The 22,827-nt window shown below is 37.5% G+C and overlaps 1 protein-coding gene across 2 annotated transcripts in view; it reads right to left on the bottom strand.

The window, feature by feature from the left end:
• mgat4a (alpha-1,3-mannosyl-glycoprotein 4-beta-N-acetylglucosaminyltransferase A) overlaps nt 1-22,827 on the bottom strand; it is a 42,056-nt gene that overhangs the window by 10,281 nt on the left and 8,948 nt on the right. For both annotated transcript variants that reach the window (XM_028023875.1, XM_028023876.1), the window contains 6 exons: nt 14,248-14,415; nt 13,399-13,539; nt 8,869-9,002; nt 8,714-8,760; nt 8,481-8,594; nt 5,428-5,503 (listed from right to left, as the gene is read on the bottom strand). In XM_028023875.1, coding sequence (XP_027879676.1) covers nt 5,428-5,503; nt 8,481-8,594; nt 8,714-8,760; nt 8,869-9,002; nt 13,399-13,539; nt 14,248-14,415 — 680 coding nt within the window. The remainder of the gene's footprint in view (nt 1-5,427; nt 5,504-8,480; nt 8,595-8,713; nt 8,761-8,868; nt 9,003-13,398; nt 13,540-14,247; nt 14,416-22,827) is intronic.

The raw sequence follows: 22,827 nt of genomic DNA, 5'->3' as shown, positions 1-22,827 counted from the left end.
ATCCTCCGTATTCTACTTTAGTTTGGAGTTTTAGGACAGACATTTTAGGCTTTTTCCCCTCCCAGATAAAGTTGTTTATCATTTTGTCCAGGGTCTTAAATATAGAGTGTGGAATTTTGAGAGGTAATAAACTGAATAGGTAATTTAATTTTGGTGTAATAATCATTTTAATGGCTTGGACTCTACCCCATAGTGATATTTGTAGCTTGTCCCATCCCTTTAAAAGTAAACTTATCTTATTTATCACAGGTTCAAAGTTGTCCAGAATAATGTCTTCCAGGCCCGGGTTCAGCAGTATTCCTAAGTATTTAAGGTTTTTTGGTACCCACTGAAATTTCCATTTTTGTATATGGCTTTTGTAACAAAGTTTTGACAAGGGCATTACTTCGCATTTAGACCAGTTAATCTTGTATCCAGACAAATCAGAAAAATTGTTAATTAAATCCAGTAAAGGAGGTAATGATTCCTCAGGATTCGACAGCAGAAGCAGCACATCATCTGCAAATATTAACATTTTGTTGTCTATTTCACCCATTGTTATACCTTTTATTATTTTGTTTTGTCTGATGGCTTGGGCTAAGGGTTCGAGTGCAATAATAAAGAGTAGGGGCGACAATGGATCTCCCTGTTTAGTCCCGCGTTCAATTAAGAATTGATCTGATCTTGATCCATTTGTCGTTACAGTTGCTTTTGAGTCTGTGTATATCATTTTTATTATTTCTAGAAAAGAGTGTTGAAACCCAAATTTTCCAAGTGTATAGTAAAGATAGTTCCAGCTGACCCTGTCAAACGCTTTTTCCGCGTCAAGTGACAGGGCCGCTACAGGAAAATTTAAATGTTGGGCCTTCCAAATCAGATGTAGTAAACGTCTTAGACTATCAGAGGAGGTTCTGCCCTTGACGAAGCCTGTTTGGTCCGGATGTATAATTGATGTTATGACTTTATTAATCCGCAATGATAATATTTTTGTGAATAATTTTGCATCACAGCACAATAAGCTTATTGGCCTGTAGCTTGAACATTCCAGAGGGTCTTTTCCTTTCTTCGGAATGACAGTAATTAATGATTCCTTCATGGATGTGGGGAGTCGATGCGAATTGATAGCTGAATTAAAGGTTTTTAATATTTCTGTGCCCAGTTCAGATGTAAATGTTTTATAAAACTCGTTAGGAAAACCGTCCAGGCCTGGGGTTTTCCCATTGGGTGAGGTTTTAATGCATTTAACGAGTTCTTCCATAGTAATAGGCCTTTCTAGTTGTGTGGCACTCTCTTTGGACAATTTCTGAAGACTTAACCTTCCAAAAAACTCTTCTGCTGTATTTGAATCAAATTGTCCTTCTTGAGAATAAAGGTGCTTATAGAAATCTTTGAATACTTTGTTGATTTCTTTCTGACTAGTAACTACATTCCCAGCCCCATTCTTTATCGCACTAATTTGACGCGCTGCTTGTTTGGCCTTTAATTGGCTGGCTAATAATTTATCCGCTTTATCGCCTGATTCATACCATCTCTGTTTGATCCTGAAAAGAGAGTACTCTACTTTTTTAGAAAATATTGTATTTAGCTCATATTTAGCTCTGACTAATTTATCAAAGATTGAAGGGTTAAGATTTTCCGAATATTCCCTCTCCAATTTCTTTATCTCATTTTCATATCGGTTTATATTTTGGGAGTCTTGTTTTTTGATCCGGGAGGAGTGTTGTATCAGTATTCCCCTAATATATGCTTTGAACCCATCCCAAATTGAGTTTTGGTCTGCAGTATTGTTGTTGTTTATAAAGTATTCAGTAATTAGTTCTCTGAGTTTTTTGCATAGGTCAGCATCATTTAGTAAACTGGTGTTCAACCTCCATCCCCTAGCCCTTTCATAATGAGAACCCAATTGTAGGACTAGGTCTATGGGGGCATGATCGGTTATTGCTATTGAACCAATATTACAATTCCCAACATTTTCAATGAGAGAGTGTGAGATCAGGAAATAGTCTATCCGGCTATAAACAGAGTGCCTACTTGAGAAGAAGGTATAGTCTCGCGCTGAAGGATTTAGGAGCCTCCATACATCTGATAGACCAGCATGTTTGCACAGAGTTTTAATCGCTTCCTGGGTTTTGCTGGTTCTATGAATTGATTTCCCGGATTTATCCAAAACAGGGTCTAAGACTTGATTGAAATCTCCTGCTACGATAGTAGGGAAGTCCCCAAAATCCGTAAAAATTGTCTTTAGCTGTAAGAAAAAATCTGGATCCTCTGTATTAGGGGCATATATATTCGCTATAATAATGTTTTGTCCTGAAATATTGACTAGAAGAACTATTACTCGACCCTCTTTGTCTTTATATTCTTTCTCCACCTGAATTGAGAGATGTTTAGAAAATAGAATAGACACTCCTCGTTTTTTCTGTTTGAAAGTATTATGGTAAGCTTGTCCCACCCACCTATCTTTAATTCTGTTAACATCTTTCTCTAACAAGTGTGTTTCTTGTAGCATCATCACATCTACTTTTTTCTGCTTTAGATATTTAAGTACTTTGCATCGTTTGGTGTAAGAGCCCAAACCATTAACGTTCCATGAGGATATTTTAACTATGGTCCCCATATTTTATGTTCGTTTATCAATAATAGTAACAAGACCATCATTGTGTCTTGTGCTGTGTCAGTTGTGTTTATACATATAACAAAAGAAAACACAGAAAAAGGCTGGCTGAGATGGAGGACCCCAAAAACAAAAACAAAAATTAGACGCAAACAAAAGCGTCTTTTGTAAAGTAACCACGCCTTATTCCTTATGACGAGCATGGAGGCCTTCAGAGTGAGCTGCCTCGGCCAATAACATAGAATAATAATAGGCATCAAGAACTTCCGCCAGAACTTTGTTAGTGCAAATGAATTAGATAAGAAAAAAAAAGGGGAAAATTACCAAATAAGCTGGGCTATTTAAACTGTATGTTAAACCAATATGAGGGACATGAACACCTAGCAATTTAGATTGCCACACACTCATATTTATCGATCCAAAACACCAAATATGCGACTTAAATTGCTTACATAGCAATCGATTTTCCCCATCAGCAAAAATTCACCGAAATAACATAAATCTGACCAGATTAACGAAGTCCAGTTTCAACGTGTATAATATGATAAACATCTTAGTCTTAATAAGTTGGAGGTTATGATTAGTGATCTCAGAAAGGAGGTATTACCACTGATCATCGCAGCCTGTTCGTTCATTCACCTTCCTCTGGGGGTTGGTATTTGTCTATCATCTTCTTTGCTGCGGTGGCGTCTTCAAAGCGGAGGCGTTCCTTACCGAGGGAGACCCAAAACACTGCTGGGTACTGCGTGGTGTATTTCAGTCCCTTGGCTCTGCACATACGTCTGACCTCAAAGAATTTGTTTCTTTTTTCTTGTACTTCCCTCGTGAAGTCTGGAAAAAACTCTATCTTGTTTCCCCTCCAGTGAAAAGTTCCAACCTCTCGAGCTCTGAGTCGTATTTTCTCCTTGTCTGTGAAGCGAAGGAATCTCACCAGGATGTGTCGGGGTCCGGCTGGCGTGTTTCGTCTGTTTTCTTTTAGAGTAGCAGGTACCCTGTGAGCCCTTTCAATGACGATTTGATCCGTTCCCTGATCCTGTGGGAGTAGGGCTCGTAGTATGTCCATGACACACTCCGGTACGTTATCCCCCTTCTCCGAGAGCTCCGGGACACCCTTGATCCTTAGATTGTTTCTCTTGCTGTAGTTTTCTTGATATTGGATCCGATCTTCCAGCTGTGCAACTTTGGACTTGAGCTCAGCCGTGCTCGCAGTGAGCACCGCATTCTCATCCTCAAGTTGCGACACTCTGTTTTCCGCTTCCCCCATCCTGCCGCTGAGGCCGGCCAAGTCTGATTTCAACGAGTCCAGACAGTCTCTAATTGTGATCACGTCTGCTCCGACCTGCTGTATTTTGTCTTGGAGGTCCCGGTTCATGACGCGAATCTCGTTTAAAATCATTGAATCTGTCCCTGCATCAGCGAGCGTCTCCATGCTAGTGTTAGCATTAGCCTCGTTAGCTCGTGGGTTCGACCGGATCATTTGGTCAATTTTAGGGCCCGGTGTGCTCTTTATCCTTGAATTTTTCCCTCTGTTCATCTGTATTGCTTACCCTGTACCTCGCTCACACGGGTTAAGTCTTCTGACGGAAAGTAGCAACGTAAAACTGGCCGATATCAGCTCTGGCTCCTCAGCATGCGTTCTCTCCTCGCCGCATCGTCACCGGAAGTCAAAATGACTGCCTTTTTAAATTTTCAGAAATAAAAACAGCTTTCTTGTTTGGTTTCATTAGGTTACTGTTGATTACAACAGTTTCTCATGTATTAAAGATTTGTTAGCCTTTAAAGAAATTCATTTTTACTTGTAGTGACACAAATATCTCATGCTCAAGATATTTAGAAAAAAAAATCTTCAATTTATGCACATTTACACATTGGGGGGAAAATAACCAACATAAAAATATATTTTAACAAAATCCCTTCATGTACCATTTCATCATGATGGTAAATATAAAAAGATTGCCAACATTGCAAGCTTTTAAGCAAAAAGCAAGGATAACATCACCAACTCCAATGTCTCTCTGACAGGCTTTTTAACCAAATGGCCAAACAGAGATTTATAAAGGAGTGGCAAAAGCAAATGAGGTGGTTTAGCAGCGCTTGCTAACAACTGGTGGTGTCTTTCAGGGCATGTTACTGTTAGATATCTTCTCTGCAGCTGTTATATTGAGTTGTTAGCATATCATCACAGGCATGAGGCTGTCATACAGCAGCAGTTTTCAGTCGGAGGTCGAGCACTAGCTGAGATCTGTCCTCCCCACAACGTCATCACTCTTTGAAATTACTTGGATGATACGAGTTAAGACAGCATTTAATTTCCCTTTGGCATAAAAGTATTTTTCAACTGAATTAAAGAGAAGTAGGTGTGTCTTTTTGGGACACAGTAAAAAGTGTTGAAAGCTGGAGTACTGTTGATTTTAGCCGAGGGGATTTTGGCATAAATTTTTATTTACGTGGGATTCTTTCCCCTCCAACTGTGTTGAGATTCTATTTTGTAGAATTTCCATGTTTCATTATGCGACTGAAGTTAAAAAAATACATTTCACACATCTTTAGCACTGTTGCTTGTAAAATGGCTGGCACTGTAGCAGAGTTATAAATACACTTATCTTGACTGACATGTAATATTTACACACAAAGGTTTATTATTGTAATATTTTACCTTTCAGAGTGAAGTGACAAAAAAGCTTTTCGGATAATACATTTTAAGCATGTTGTGTTTATACTCATGCTGCAGCAAACATACCAAATTGAGACTCTTCTGAATTATGTCACACATAATGATTCAGCTCCTAATAGAAGCATTGAAGAAATTTCTGCATTAAAATTCAAGTACATACCTGGACATAATAAACCCCTTTGCTTACAGCATACATCATGAGAAAGGAATAATCCAGATTCTGCTTCGTTCGCCATCTAAATAAAAACAGAAGTCATTGAAACACAAACATAAAAATCAACCCATGATAGCTGAGTCCATCCTCCTGAATGTTAAGGAGTCTTACATTTGTGAAGTGCATGTCAGACAGACTGCTTTACATGTACAAAGCAAAAGTGCTTTTCCAGGTATGCGTGCAAAGTTGCGAGAGCAGACTCTGCTTGAATAATTTATAAACCCCAGCTGCCACACTAATTGTTTGATCCAAATGATGTAGCGGTTGGGAATAAGATTGCTCACAGAGGACTGCAGGTATTTCTGTGTGGGAGCTGTCAAAGACATATTTCTGACTACACAAGCTCTGTTACATATAAATGTGCATGCCTGCCTTCTTATAACACACCAGTAAGCAGGGATGGTCACTTATTCCAACTTTGAAAGTCCACAGTATTTTCTTAGCTAATTTAGATGCAAACATAGAAAATGTGACAATCATGTTGATCTAGATGCAATCTGAAACGTCTGTGCACTCAAAACACCCACACAGAGTGCGGCGCTCCTGAAAGCTATTATATGAATACATAGAAGAAGCCTGCACTGCACTGTAAACAGATTTCTAATCAATTCAACTACAAAGAGAAGATAAAGCACGGTGGATCAGATGGAGCCCTGCTTAGAGACAGTGACACAGAGTGCTGCTGCTGATGACCTTGATCTGACTTTGACAAATGCCTGTGGAATACTAAGCGCCCCATCAAGCCACCTAAAAGCTATCACATACTCCCTCCCCTCCGTTTTCCCCTGACTCATCTCTCCACTTTTTCTGCAATTCTCATCACAGCTCTTTTACATTCCATCAGAGAATTGGTTAAACTAAATTTAACTCAGTATTTTAGCATGTTTTATTACTAAGTACCAGAAGAAACGTCGATGTATGCTGTACACAAAAACAAACACCAGAGATCTGACCACTCTCTGGTCAGATCTCTGACAGCTGTTATACATTTAACAACTGTCTTTGAAATCTTCAAGTCTTCATCTTTTTTTTTTTTAAACGGTCTGTCTCATTAGAACATCAAAGCTCTAACGTGCATCCTACTTTGCTCAACTCAAAAACCAGAGAGGTTTCAATTTAATCCATGATTAGTTAAATCTAAATATTATTTTAAGTGGTAAACTCAGTCTTTTTACTCAATTAAAAGATAATTGAGTATTATACAGAAGAATAACTTTTTTTACATTATATATTTCACTCGAGTTTAAAGGACATGGTAGCAATTTAATAAGATAATATGTTTTTCTTATTGGCCAACTAACAAAATTGACCAAAATCTCCTGATTGGCTGATCAGGTCATCTTGAGGACTCCACTGACTCCCCAGAGTTTAAGCAAGTCAAAGTGCAGTATAAAAGTACACTCACAGCTGATTATAAACAACAAAAACAAAATTTCTGATTCAGTCTATTAACAATGTCGGTGTTTTAATATCAGCAGGTTGTACTAATAAAAGTTGTGATGAGAGATCAGCTGATTGTGAAGCATTCCCAAGCAATGACTAAAAAAAAGTTACTATAAGGTAAGTTGGGGATATTATGGTATCTACTTGCAGGGATACAGGGATAAATACTGTAATATGTGTACATAAACATTTTCCATACACTGTAATCCTTCACAAAAACCCAGTGGAAGGATCAAATATTAACCGAATGAAACTTTTATAAAGAAGTAGCTCCAACTTGGCTCTTAGGTGGAAGAAAAGCAAATGAGTTCTTTTACAGATCCAGTTAAAAACTGTCTCTAGCATTAACCCTAGTTAAGCACCTGAACTACTTTTGTGAAAAAGCTCTGAACTGAACAGAGAAGATCTGGGCCAACAAAAGGGACTTAACGTCTTCTGTGAAAATGGATGTCTGATGCCTCAAAATCACATATTAAGGTGATTTGGAGACTTTAAATCGCTCCCCCCCCCGTTTATTTGTTCCTCTCTCAAAGTCTATGCTTCATACTGACGTGGAGAATTAGGTGGCCCTTTCTTTAAACTTCTGGGAGAATAGTTCAATTTTGATTACAGTTTAAACATTTAAATCAGTTTACTTATTCAGAAAATGTTCCACTTTCTCCATGTAGCAGTGGAGCAGAATTAGCGATAGATATCTGTTTACCATTTGTTAGTGGGTTGATATTTTGTTCAACATATTCATATTTTTAAACAAAAAGTTTGATTAATAACTTTAAATCAAATTCTTGACTATGCTATTAACCAGTTCCCAGTCACTTTAATTTTAACAGACTTTACTTAAAGTATAAGCATAATTACCAAATATTTTCTTTAGATTGTCTTTGTTTCCTTTTTTAAGTCACACAATTCAATCATTAGACATTTTTTTTGATAGTTTACATAATAATTTAAAAGATTTATGTACACTGTTGGAAGTATTTTATATTTTATTATCTTTTATTATCATTTATTTGCTTTACCTTTATTTGCTTTATCTTTATTTTATATTATCATCCATTTATCTACCTTTGCATTTACATTTTAATGATGTGTTTTAAGTGTTTTGAAGTGCTTTGAGTGTTTTAAAGTGTTTGCAGAAACTCTGGAAGCAGCCTGCTGAGGAGTGAAAAAGGAGGATACCATGAACGAGGCATTCCAGCGCCAATTGTCCAGGGGAACTGCAAATCTATAGTCTTACCTTGTTCGTATAAATGAGTTATGTTCATATGAGTGTGCAGCTGTTTTTCTTTTCCCCCTCCCTTCAGAGCTGCACGCTGTCATGTAACTAGGGAGTTCCTAATGCTAATAAAAGCAGGGTAAGACTCAGTTGAAGCTTCAGAGCATAGGTAGAAATCTGTAACTGGGTTTCAACTGTGCTCTCCCTGCAGGTAAAATGTAGTTCTGACTCTTGTCTCTTCTTTGTGTCTGTGTTTAGGTAATTTAGACCTAACATACAGTAATATTGCTTAACGTAACATATCTACTAAGGTCTAGTTACTTGTGTAAAGCATTTTTACCTGACTCTTTCTTTGGAGTCTCCAAACGTCTCTTTGAGGTTGTTCAGGTCAGGATAATAGGCGGCTGGTGGGGATATGACCTCCAACAAACCGGAGTTGAGCTCTGTAGAGAACCTAATGACAGAAACGGTTTGGACGCAGATGAGACATGAAGCTTTCCGTGGGTTGCTGTGTACAAATGTTAGTATTCTGAGCTTTAAAGCTGTCTGCACAAAAAAAAGAAGTGTACTTACTCTTTTTCGAGGCCAACAACCACGCTGTGAACATAGTCCAGGTCCGTCTGCAGAGATCACACCAGGAGGAAACATTACACCCACGCAGTATGGTTTTTTTGTTTGCTTTTTCCTTCGACTCTGAGAAAGCATTACACTACCACTCAAGTTCTCACCTCCCCAACAAACACAATGATGACACAGTCAAGCTTTTCCTCTGGTGAGAGCTTGTCTATTAGTGAACGTAGCGTCTCTGACAGATACGACTTCACCTTTCGCTTCACTGTGGGGATCCCCATCACCATGGTAACTGAGGAAAAGATACAGCACGAGGTGAGAAACAGGAAAGAACCGTAGGGGTAGCAGTTTAATCACAACTGAGTGGGCCAAAACAAATAATCTTTAGCGTGAGTGAGACAGTCGACAACAGATTAAGTCAACCTAGATCCACAAAAAAATGCAATTTGTGCCAAGACTGGCAGATGGCATAGAGAAGGATGACAAATAGAAAGAGTTTGTAAGATACAATGCCACAAGATACAATTATAACTCAACAGGAATATTTTTGATTATTAGCACTGTTTTCCCACAGAGAGAGAGATAGTATGGATATGGTTCAATGGGCGCGGTTGGGAGATGTAATTAACAGAAGTATCTAATAAGGTTCATATACTCTAAACTACATTAAGACAATATTCAGATTTTAAAATAAGACAATATTTTATTTGAAAAATGCTATGGCATTATAGCTTATACAAACTTTGAAAAAAAGTCTAAATATATATATATATATATATATATATAAAAAAAACTTTGTTCATTAGCTGCTGCCTCACAGCAAGCTAAAGCAATCCATCAAATCAAATACTCAAAAATAAATAGTATTGTGGGTCTCTCTTTAATCACAGAGGTAAAGGCTTCACTAGAGTTTGCCTGGTTTACATAAAGGTCGATGTTTAGCTTAGGAAATGTTAACCAAGGTTAAGAGCTGATAACAGCTCCACATGACTTACTTTATTGGGGCAGCAATCAGCAGATATGAATATGGAATGTGTGAGAGATTGTGTGTTTGATAGTTGCAGGCGGAGGACGGTTAAAGGGGGAACATGCTGACTGCGCCGATTCAGTGGACACATGGGGCCCAAGTAAAAGCAGGCAACAAAACTTGAGGTGTAGCATGAGTGAACAGCACAGCGGATTGAGAAGGGGTGCAATTCTCTAGAGTGATCTGTGCAGCATGGAGAATCTGTCCTAGTTCTGCTTTTGTGTTTTTCACACTGAGCTCCATGTTGTATAGCGACACCCACCACCAAGAAAGTAGGTCGAGGATGAAAGGAGAATGTGGGAGGAAGGAGAAAAGACAAGAGTGACAGGGAGGATGGCAGACAATGAATGAGGGATAATGCATGCATGTGCAGCAGGACTGACTCCAGGACTGCACCGCCCCTCGTCCCTTGATCAGCTCGCCCGCTCCGCTCCGCTGGGCTGTCCTTTTCACTCCACCAGAAGGCAGGAGGAGGGAAAAAAATGCTACATGTTTCTGTCAGATCGCTGAAAACAAGTGACTGGTACAGTTTCTAGTGTTTTGCAAAACGTTGTTCAATCATTTACTGAAATGAGTGTGAACGTGTTGTTTTTAGTTCAGACACCATGGATGCAATTTATTTAGTGTGAAATAGAAAGAGACAAGAAGTGTAAACGAAAAATAAAACAAGCAAACAAAAGAAAGATACAAGTGTAAAACCATACACAGCAGGTAAAATAAGTGTTGAACCTAAAAATGCCACATTTACATTTTAAAACATGAATTGACAATTGTTGTACAATATTCAGCAGCTCAACTGCACAGCTAAATGTAACTCAACTGGAAATAGCAGATTTATTGGTGTAAAAGCCATATTTGTGCTGACTGACTACGTAGAGTAATGGCTTTATAGCCTAAAAACAACACATTTTACTTTTTATCTTCACTTACTTTTTATATAATCATCTCAATAAACAGTAAAAAGTATTTTAGTAAACTTTGAAGTCCATACACCTTCCTTGTGGTAGCATATCATTCATTTTTAAAACTTTATCAACACATTACATTAGGTGATGGAACAGAAATGATTTGCATTTATTTTAGGAAAATGTTACTAATAAAAAGAATAAATGTTTTCTTTTTTACTGTCTTAAGTAAACCTCATTGCCATATAGGTTTAAATTTAAATACTAGAGATCTTCAACGAACAAAAAAGCACTTCTAACAGAGTTTGCGTCTTTCAAATCATGACATCATCTTCCCGTTTGGTCAATGAATTTTTTAAATCATCTGTTATGACAGGCATTAAAATGAACTCTAGTGCTCTTGAGTAGGGAAGTCAGTTTACTCAGCTGACAAGCAGGTGTGAGGAGGGCTGTGGTGGAAGAGCTACTTCACCGTACCCACAGGCATTGCTGTCACTACCTGGTTTCACAATAGTGATTGCACTGTTAAAATATGAATCATCATATTATTAGTTTCATCTGTCAACAACCAAAGTGCCTCCAAGAAGAGTTTGTATTGGTGTTGTGAAAGAGTCAGGTGAAAGTGTTTGAGGGATACCATAAATAAACCAACATGTTTTTAGATAAGCTTGTAAAACACTGTAGAGGAACAGTTCTGTGGTGCTTTTGTCCATTCATTCTGTGCCACATCAGTCCCTGAAATTCTGAAACTCAAACATCAGGCCAAACAAGTTTTACCTCAGAAAATTTCAAATGTAAATAAGAAAACAAAACCACAAAAGATGCAAATATGAGGTTTGTCAGCTGACAGCACTGCTGTAGTGTTTCCTTCTAAAAACAGAAGAAAGAATCTGTGGAATAGAGATCTTGTGATCGAAGAAGTTGCCCACCAAAGGAGAGATAAAAATCTGGGGTCCTCACAATCACAGTCATAGTTGTCAGAACTAGTAAGTGAGACGCCAATGAATGACAATAGTCATGTGATGGGACTGGAAACTCCAATTGTCGTCCAATCTGAGTGTTTCCACGCTGAGCAGACACTGAAGGCTGTGGGGTGACGTCTTCCTTTTTCTGTCATATTTTTAAATAGAGAAAAACATCTGAGACCACGAATATCTGAGCAGGCACATGAATGCCCACCTAGATCTCTCTCAGAAGTCTCTCCACCCACTGTTATTTCATCAGCATTGTTAAATTTTGAGTTGGATAGCATCCTGAATTGTGCAGCTATAAATAACCCAGTGCCAAACATTCACAGACTGGCAATGAAACAAGAAATTCAAGATAGAGATTTCTAAGCTCTATGATGCAGTGCTTTTACCTTGAAGGAAGGGTTGCCAGTGGCAACTAACAATGTCATGTATCCAGCATTACTGGTACAGTGATAAGGTATGAAAAAAAAAAAGTGCCACACATCAATAAAAAAAACGAATCCCTTGAAGATTAGTGTAACCAGTCAAATGTCCTGGTTAACAGTGTAACTACATTAAAGGAACAATGAAATAAAAACGAAAACTAAGACTAGATTGTTACATTTAAAACTTCAAATTTTAATTAATTAGACAAGCTAGGGAAAATCTGCAGGCAGCAGTTGTGAGCCACCATGACAGATCGCTTCCCAGGAGCTGTAGCTCCGCTTTGTGCATTGCAATAAACCCAACTGAGCATAATTCAGAGACGAAAGCTGATGGCACTGATGCAAAGGGCTGCAGTGAGTTGGCATTCTTTTTCACTTCTGAAGAAAGCAATAGTCTCTTAAAACATTGCTGATAAGAGGTGTTTGTACACCTGGTCAGACAAGAAAGACAACTACCCGGTACTTCCTAGAAATCTTGTCAGGCTAAGCCTTAGTGACATGTGACATCTCAGGTCCCTGATCCAAGGACAGGGAGTAGAAGGGAAAAAAAGCCTAAAAAGGACGCCTTTTACTTACGGCAAAAAACTGCTAACAATGATATACAGATTTCATCTTTGGTTTTCATTAATAGCTACAGTTGACTTGATGTTTTGCTGTCTGTTTAGAGTCTGTTTTATTTTCTCAATTTTAATGATTAAATATGGGACAGGGTCATTAGATTGATTTAAACCTTAAGCTTATTTCAGCCTTAAATCTAGTGCACACATAAAGCACGAAAAGCAAGATAAGGACACTTCTTACTAGGAATTAAATGCAGAAGAGGTCATATGGAGTATGATGCAGCTTACAGGATAAAAACTAAATCAGCAGCAAAATAGATGGAAAACAGACGGAAAGTATCCCAACAACTAGGAGAAAAACACATTGTGCAGAACTGCTGGCTCATAAAAAACACTGATGCAGGCAAGAGAGAGAAAAAAATACCCCACAGGAGGGTTCAATGCATCATAAATTTTAAGAGGTTCTTGTATTTGGTTTATGTTATCAGTGTAAAGTTTTGCTGCAACGCTCTTTAGGAAGAACATAAGAGGAAAACAATTATAATTTTAATTATAAGTTATGTTTTACGTAAATATCTGTGTGGAAAGCTAAATCCTCAGAGGACACTTGTTGTGAACAAGTAACAACCTGAGAACATGTTGAGACCTGAGGATCTCCCTGGTGTAATAAAGATGTCGGAGGGTTTTACTGTGTTTGTTAATCATTCGCTGTACAGAAGGGGGTGGAGGGGAAGTACCATTAAAAGTTGGCAAAGTTAACTTCATGCCGAGTGAGCAAAATGTATAAATCCACTTCTTACCTCCTGTGCGTCCAAGACCCACTTGGACTGCCGGCTGCAAGCTGCCCTCATTGTTGAGGAGGTGAGGCAGGTGGTGGTAGATGTTTGGCACCTGGAGAGCTTTCTTGTTTGTGAGCTCCTTCAGTAGTTTCTGTGTCTCATCTGAAAACAGGGCCGAACAAAACAGCTCACGGTGAGCTATTTTAAGAGCTCTAACTGGAGAGGATTTATGAGCACATGGCCAAATTGTTTAGACAGATATCCCATTGAAACCAAACATCACATAAGTCATTACTGACTGATAAAGAGCAGAAGGCTAGATGAAAGCAAAATGCTGGTGATGTACAGTGATGTACTTCTCAGCTGTAAAATTTGGTCATAACTAATATATGACTTAAAAAAAAGAATGCTTTTAATCAACCCCATTAGAGCTAATTAAGTAATAATAAACTTAAGTAAACTGCAAAACAAACCACATTAATGTGCAAACTGTCACAAATACACATTACAAATAGGCTGAAGAGATATTAAACTGATTCCACTTTGGTGAGCTTTTAATCAAAGCTTTATGCTTTTAATGAATAAGCTTTTCAAATTAGCTAGTGGGTCACCATAACAAGAATCTTGTTCAACAAGATAATCCATCTCTCACTTAATAGATCTAAGGTGTGTTTCACTGCTGTCAGTCTGACAATTAGTTGTTTTCAGTGGGTTTTATGTATTTTACTTGACTTAATAGATGTTTAATCGCACCATTGTGATGAAATAATAATTAAATCCATAAAGATAAACAGAAGTACAAGAAGGAATGCTGGATTGGAATAAAACAATGTTGAGAACAATGCCTGTCAAGGCGTCGGCCTCGGTTACCTGAGAAGTTAATGAGCGCATCTTTGCTGCCGTTGGTTTCGGCGATGGCCCGTCTGAACTGCTCGAGAATGTGGTTGAGCTCAGACGAACGCTGCAGAGTCCTGTGTTCTGCAACACGAAGCCGTTCTTTCAAAGCGTGGAACTCCCGTTGGTATGCCATCAGCTTCTCTATAAAGACAAATAAATACGTGGATTAAACTTCATGCATTTAAAGGTGACAACTTGCATAGAGGAAAAAAGAAAAGGAGAAAAACATGGCTTAAAGACTTAAACCATGTTTTTCAGCAGTATTGGCGTATCTAACCGCTCCAAATCCTGATTTAAATATTTATTGGATGTTTGGCCCTGCAATCCTAAATGTATTTATGTTTATGTTTTGACAAACTCCGAGTAAACTGGGCATTTTTTCTCTGCATTTTATGCAACAGCGATTGAAGTTAAGGGAGAACAGAATGCAACAACCAGATCTAAGACTCAGTTTGAGGAGGAGCACACATCTTATTTTTAGAATAAACAGGGTATAAAAAAAAACAGAAGCTGAATTGGATTTTGGTTGAATTATGGGTGAATGTTTTTTATGAGCACTGGAGAAAGGGAGCAGCAGCAGGAGCAGCGGAGTGCAAGAGTATAACAGATGGAACAATGAGATCTGGATTTCTGAAGACGAGAAGGTAAACCTTAGTCATGTTTCGTCTTGTATTGAGCCAAATTTCATAGAAAGTCAAGAAATAAATGTTTCACAAATCTCCAAAAACTGACCCACAATGTTCACAAAAAGGATGCCATCATTTCAGTCTTCTCATAGCTGTTGCAACAAATGAATATCTATTATAAACAATGTGACATTGCAGTCTGTTAGGCCAGTGTTTCACCTCATAAAAACAATGCAATCTCATGCAGAGGACATTAACAGGACTCATTCCTTCAATCACACATCTTTCATTGGAAATTTAGAAGTTGTACATGCTTTAAAAGAAATCCCGTTTCAGAATATCACTGACCATCTGGACTGTCACTCTGCACAAGGTTCATGTATAACAGCAAACAATGGGTATACGCTAACGGTAGCTGTTGCGTCATGAAAGGCTTCCAGTATGAGCTCCTTCTTTTTCCAAACACACACCCACTCCGGAGACAAAGCCCACTTCGCACAAAACTACTTGTTATGCAGCATTAAGAACAAAAGATCTCCCATATTTTCTATAGATCGCTCCGTTTTTAATGCAACCATAATCATTGTAGAATACTTTAGTCCAGGTTTGACCAATTTACAGGCTACGCTTTTCATGTTTGTCTCAATCTAAGGTTGTTCCCACAGAAGAGAACAACTATTTATTGGCTGCATGAAAAGTGTTTTAATAAGAAACACAAAACAGGATTTTCTACAAGATTTTCTTTCAGTGTATGGATGGCAGGGGGTGGGGCAGCCATTCTTATTGACTGAATATGGAAATAAGCAGCAAAAACCTCCTTCAGGGCATGAGTGGCACAACTTTTTTTCTTTTTTTGCATCCACAGACTGATATATAAAATGTGTAACTTATAAACACAAAAATGGGGAGTGAGACTTTAAAAACACCGTTAATGGTTTTAAAAAATAGATGTGTGTAAAACTAGGAATAGTTGTGTGCAAGTTTATAAAGGCAGCAAAGTTGGTGCCGACCACAACATATTTTTTGACTAATTTTTCTGCCAATCTGTGATAAACTCAGCATTCCATAAGTGTTACATCATTAATTTATTTCATGTTTTGAGGGGTTTTAGTAGAAGCCTGTATTGTTAGGAGTCACTGCATTGTAAAATGCTATTCCTCAAACTACAGGAACAGTGACTCTATACACCTACACAGTGTTTGCAAGCATAGCTGAGTAAGGACCAGCTTAAGGCCAGATGGCAAGCTGCTGAAACTTTAGAGGATTGAAAACAATGAAAGTTATGGAGCCAGCAGCACTAGAAGTATAAACTTGACCTGAAAATACAGATGGGCAATATCCTCTCTGACTCGTGGTTGTTAGTGCGTGCTGAGAAGGTGTGATATGGGCTTGGGTAGTCTCTGATCTTTCTTCTTTCAACTTTAGAGTGGCCTTTAACAGTGTGGTCACAATAACAAACTTCTGGATCCCTTCATCTTTCCCTCACCAGCACTCTCTTAAATAAGCTATTGTCCACCCACTGTGGTCACAACATTGGTTTTCTTCGGGTTTTTTGTTTGTTTTTTGCACAGAAGCTTATTATTCACCTCTGAATGTCGGTCTCTAAGACTCACACAGATGTTGTCGTTTGGCCCAGACTTCAATGAAAGGGCAACTTCAAACTGCATACAAGACTTTCATCTTCACTCCCAACCCTTTAATTGTAGGATGCTGCTGAAATGAAGCTCCACCTGCGCTCTTACAGTGAGAACGGATCAGAAAGCAAGCAAAAGAGACAAAAATATGGCAAAGAAGTAGTTCACTGTGGACAGACGTATTACATGGCAACAGTGGGGGGAAGTAGCGTGTTATATGTTGAAGCTACAGTATACTGTATAAAAAGTAATTGTGAAATAAACAACCTGTTAGAGACAGCATGTTTACTTCTAGAGATCGAGGGAGCGGTTCACCTTCCAGTTGGAGAAGAATAATCAAATCAAATTAATCATGATGAATACAGATGGAAAGGCTTCGTAAAGGCTCTAAAGACACTTTTTCATACTATTGGAATCCATTCCTGGAACACTTTTCACAGACTAGACTGAGTTGAACAAACTTTTCCATGGACTCTCCCCTCTGCCTCCCCTTAATGGATGTATGTATTCACATGTATGTGACTTTGTACACATTTGTTATGTGTATACACCATTTGTCAACTGGATTGTTTCATAAATGACCTGCGCATCTGGGTTTTGTCTGTTTGCCTATCTGTATGTTCTAAACCTTGAAAACTTAAAATAAAATTTATAAAAAAAAAAAAATTTAATCATGATGAATCGACAACTGGAACACTCGTTAACTCATTTAGTAATTGATTAATCGTTACCTGAATTATACAAACTCAAAAAAAGCTGAAAGATCTCCACCCTCAGAGCAGGAATTAAGTCAAAACTTTACCAAAAGAGCATATATTTGTTTTTAAGAGGAAAAAAACAACTTTGTTTGCAACAATGTTTTAGCTAGAACTCATCAAGTGGCATAGTGTTATCTTCACCTTGTTCAAATTCAGTAAAAACAAATCCATTAAGCTCCTTTTGCTATCCAATTATTAATCGGTTAATCCAAAAAAATAATTACCAGATTAGCCTCAAGCAGAAAGGGCCGAGCTTTTTATATTTATGCTAGAAGTGTTTTTTGACTTTGCTACAAATGATCAAGTGTACACTTAAGGCAATAAATGTTCACTTATTTAAAAAGGAATTGATTTATTTGCATTTTAATGCATTAATAATATTGTGTAAAAAAAAATGCTAGCGTGGTTAAATGAAAAATCTGAAGAAAGTCCGTTTTTTTTTTTATCAGATTAATCTGATTGTCAAAATAAACGGTAGAATAATCGATTGTTATACTGTCAGTTGCAGCACGACTAACGCTACAGCCAGAGCTAAAATGGAATAGTTCATAGCATATTATTCATGTGTTAGAATGGTCTAGTCAAAGTTAAGCACTAGATACAATTGAGATTTTTCACAAAGACCTACAGCTGCGCTTGCAGTCAGAGAAAGCTCTACAATATATTGACTACAACATAAAATCTTTTTAAAATTATGTGATTGTAACAGGATAACACTGTAAAAACTCTTTCCTGCTGTATTTTGCTTTGATTCCTTTGGCCAGCATATTTTATTGAAGACATGTGGGAGGAATGAGGGGGCAGATATGCAAATGGACGCTCAGCAGCTAGCCTTTAGAACGAGCTGAATCAAAGTCGCATACACTGGCTTGGACACACACACATCCACACTTGATGAAAGCGCTGCTCTCAAAAACAAAAAATGTTAAATTCTTGTAGAACTTCTCACCGCCATCTGAATGCACCGACTCATTAATTAGGCCTATCTGTATTTAATGGAGGACAGTACGTGCATTTCCATGATGTTTGCTGCATTGATTTTTTCATTTTTTTATTTGAGGGTTTCTCTGGTGGCTGGGGAAACTGTTCTTAATGAAGCACAAAATCAGCATGAGGATCTTAAACTCACAAGTCAACATGTACAAATTATTGTACATGTTGAAATGTAAAAGGGCCCACTGGGCTCGGTTGATTGTATTGTAATCAGTGAGGTCAATTTAGGCTACCCCTTGACGTTTAATAGGTTTGCTCAAACCCATATAATCCTGCCTTAATGTGGTTTCTCTGTTAATTCAGTCACCACCTCCATTCAGCTCTTATCTTAAGAATAGCGCTTCTAAGCTCAGAGTTTAAAATAACATAACCTGAGGTGTTGTGTAACGGCAGAAATATGAGCTTGATGTCACAAACAACAGAAAGCTTAGCTCTTTTATCTTCTTTAATCTAAGGCTCATAATTCGTAAACGTCATTTCACTTTTAGCCGCAGTAAGAAAAGAAAGTAAAGCCATTACGTGAGATGTTAGGAATGTTCCAGATCAGATCAAGACATGCTTTAAATGATCGGCATCCAGGTTCCTGTCAAAATTTGCATTCCACTTTGTTGAGATAAGCAAGTGAAAGAAAGGCAGTATTGGCTGCTGCAGCTCCAAGTACATCTGAGTCAGCAGAACTACTTTTCTGTAAGTTTTGTGTTCATAAATAACTGGAGAGCCATATTGAAATACATTAAAAGCAGGGTTATTAAGTCATATCAAAACAAAGAGCAAATATGCTAATGTTAACCTAGAGCTTCAGCAAATATCTTCACGTGAAATCATCAAAGTGAGTTAGAAATGAGTTTATTGAAGTTTGCAGCTGTATTTGTTGAGTAAGACCATATACAAACAAAGGTGTTTCATGTGATATGCTGTCAGAATACAGCAGATTTCTTAAATCAAGTTAATTGTTTGAATTGCTAAGGGCAAGATCATAATTATTACTAATATTTAAGTGAAACAGTTTTGAGACAAATAAGTATGTTTCAAGTAAGAACATAGCTGTTTTTGGTACAGCTTGTTTTCAGTATGACAAAAGGTAAAGAGACAATCTTAGCTTCCCTATGTATAAACTTAAGCCACAACTTTCTGAATTTCAAAGCTAAAGCAAAATAGCTATTTTATATATATATATAAAATAGCTATTTTGCTTTAGCTTTCATATACAGTACAGACCAAAAGTTTGGACACACCTTTTAATTCAATGGGTTTTCTTTATTTTCATGACTATTTATAAGGCAAGAAATCCCACTTATTAACCTGACAGGGCACACCTATGAAGTGAAAACCATTTCAGGTGACTACCTCTTGAAGCTCATCAAGAAAATGCAAAGTGTGTGCAAAGCAGTAATCACAGCAAAAGGTTGCTACTTTGAAGAAACTAGAATATAAGGGGTATTTTCAATTGTTTTACACTTTTTTGTTTAGTGCATATTTCCACATGTGTTATTCATAGTTTTGATGCCTGCAGTGTGAATCTACAATGTCAAAAGTCATGAAAATAAATGAAACTCATTGAATTACAAGGTGTGTCCAAACATTTGGTCTGTACTGTATACATATATATATATATATATATATAAATACAACTGACAAAGACTGTATCAGGCCATTTATCTGTTCATCCAAAGCCTGCACTGCTAATCTGCCCTTCACTTAATTCTAGCTTGCTGAGGCAAGGAGCTGACAGACAGTTCATGAGTGCTGAGGTGGGATTTGTGTCTTATGTCTACACAAGTGGAAGACATGCAGCACAGAATGTGCAGATGTCAGTGATGGAGCCAAGTTTCACACTTCCAGCACATTGTCACTTTTCAACACACAACTGATCACCTATCAATCCAAGTAGCATCGCGACAAATATGGAATTACTGAATAAAGGACAAGAAGGTGAAGACTGTGTGCTAAAATAAAAGCGATACTGAAAAACGGATGATTTATGAGCTGATTTAGAAAGTGTCTTAAAACACAGGCTCAGCTAAATACTACCAGTGATGCAGATGATTCAACATAAACTGTGAAGCAGAAAGTGTGCTTGCGGGGTAATTTAACCCAATTACACACACAGAAATATCTACCGTAGTACTGGATGTAGATTTATCTGCTGACGTCTAAAGATATCACCGTTACATCTCTGGTTACGCAACAGAAAGGCATTAAGCAAAAGTTACGTTTTGCTCGCCATTCTTAAAAACAGCAAACTCACTACATGCATCACACGCTATAGAGAAAAAAATGGCCTCGTTTATATTTCCGCCACATTTTCCTTTTGTAATACAACATTGCAAAATATATTTGACAAACTAAAGCAGCAAACTAGAAACTGTTTTGATAACATATAGTAGCTAATTTACCCTATATGTATGACAGAATTTGTTCCTCTTGTGCAATAAAACCAATCATTTGACAGTGTGTCCAAAGCAAATAATCTCATTCCAACTGGAGAACAGCAACTTTACATGCATTGTGCATATAGGGAGTGGTGCACCTGCTGACTTTGTGGCTTTAGAGAAGAGCTTATATGTACAAAAGATAACTTTGCCAGGCTGTGAAATCCTAAGGAGTGCAAAGAAGGCATTGATGTTTGTAGAAAAATGTTCACAAACCTGTCTATTTTGATCCATTATACCTCAAACTCCTCAGAGGTTAAATACTTAAAACTTCTCATTTGGTCTAAAAATCAGGGAGTATGACTGTGATCTCTGTTTAAACCTGCTTGTCAGTATATGCAGTCTGCATCACAGCAGAGAATAAAAGCTACCAAACACACATCACTAATACTGCACGAGTACACAGTAGTAGTATTGATTTTTGGAGGTATTGTCTTGACAAGAAGTGCAAATCAATCCATGAGTCGGCATGTGATACTCCCCTAACGGGTTCGAGTAATTTGCAGGGAAAAACGCACACCTTTATCCAGCTCTCTCTTTTTGAGAGGCTTCTACATCCTTTTATTTCACTGATAAAATGAAAGCGAAAAGGTCGAGTGATCAAAGAGAGAAAGAGCCTGAAAAGCTGAGCTCATTTGCCCGCTTGGCAGGTTTCCCACCCAGCGTTTTAATTTTGCTTCCTCACCATGGACTCATTGTTTTACCCCGAAAACCACCCAATGTTCTTCCTCTCCTGTGCTGCAAGTCACGATAAGAACCAGCAGTCGACTGGTTTTCTGTGTGGGAGAACAAGCGGTGTGTTACACCATATGATTCCGTTCATCTTACTTCCACCTTTCTGACTTTACCACCACAACAAGCTTTTTTTTTTTCTCTTTAAAGTTCCCCTCAATGGAAGGGTTTTTCTGATGCAATACGTTTTCTAGAGTACCATCTTTTAATAACTTTATTACCATCAATTCATCTCAGACTACTGCTTCACTGATTTTCCCCATCCGGATTTCACACATCAAGGACATTTATAAATCTAAATCATAATCAGAAAAAGCATAAGTACTAAAGTACAACTGGAGTAACAGAAAATCATACGATGCCTACGTTACAAATAGACTGATTTGCTTCATTCAAATAATGAAACATCAAATATTATTTAAGTCTAGCTCCTCTTAAAAGCTGGCAGTAAAATAAAAAATAGGTAAATGTCCTGTCATATTTAAAATGGACTTCAACAATGTCAGGATTCCTATGCACACCCTGCCATCATAAATACTGGTGATGCTCTGCAAAAACGTTGCCAAGTACTAGTTGGCAGCGGGGTTTTGTTCCCTTCAGCTGAGCAGCTATGTGTACCACGTTCATGGGAAAAGAAAAAAAACTTCTAGACGGCAAATTGTGTTACCTTACCAGGGATTTCTTTTGTAAAGAAAGGAAAGCAGCACTGCTTTCAGTATTCTAGAGAAATTATTGTCAATTATTGGGAACAGTTCATATAAAATAAATGCAACTGAAGTACTTATTAGATATCAGAGCTTTCAGTCTGTAATGATTTCCTGGATTTAGGATTTTGACATTGTTTTCACAGGCTTTTATCTCCTGCTTACTTCAGGAGACCACAGCAAGCTTTTTTTTTTTTTTAAAAGGTCCCCTCAACAAAAGGGTTTTTCTGCTGTAATACGTTTTCTAGAGTACAACCCTGGCTTATTAAATAAGCTGGGGTAGATATTTGATGACAAAATTAATTCTTGTACAAAAGAGAGTTTAGATTTCTATTAATCTTTTCCATATAGAGTTGAGCAGAGTTAGAATTGCTTTTCTTGTACAGCCACATCAAATGTGTTCTCCTGAAGCTCATTTGTCAGATTAAAAATAACCTTTATGCAGGTAATAAACATACTTTTCAATAAATGCACATTTCAGTGTTTTTATTGTTCTGATGTAATATTCTAATCTTAAATATGTCACTAGCTGTCAGCGGAAAATCATCATAAATAACATAAATAAAGGCTTTAAAAGATTAGTCTGTGTGTAATTAATTAACACATGTTTCATTTAGTGCATTGAGTGACATAAATAATGAGTATTTTAATTTATCAAATATGATTGTATAAGC

The sequence above is a fragment of the Xiphophorus couchianus genome, chromosome 7 (genome assembly GCF_001444195.1).
Source record: "Xiphophorus couchianus chromosome 7, X_couchianus-1.0, whole genome shotgun sequence".
Taxonomy (NCBI): domain Eukaryota; kingdom Metazoa; phylum Chordata; class Actinopteri; order Cyprinodontiformes; family Poeciliidae; genus Xiphophorus; species Xiphophorus couchianus.
The sequence above is the reverse complement of the archived record's forward strand: the minus strand, read 5'-3'. Positions and strand labels throughout refer to the sequence as shown.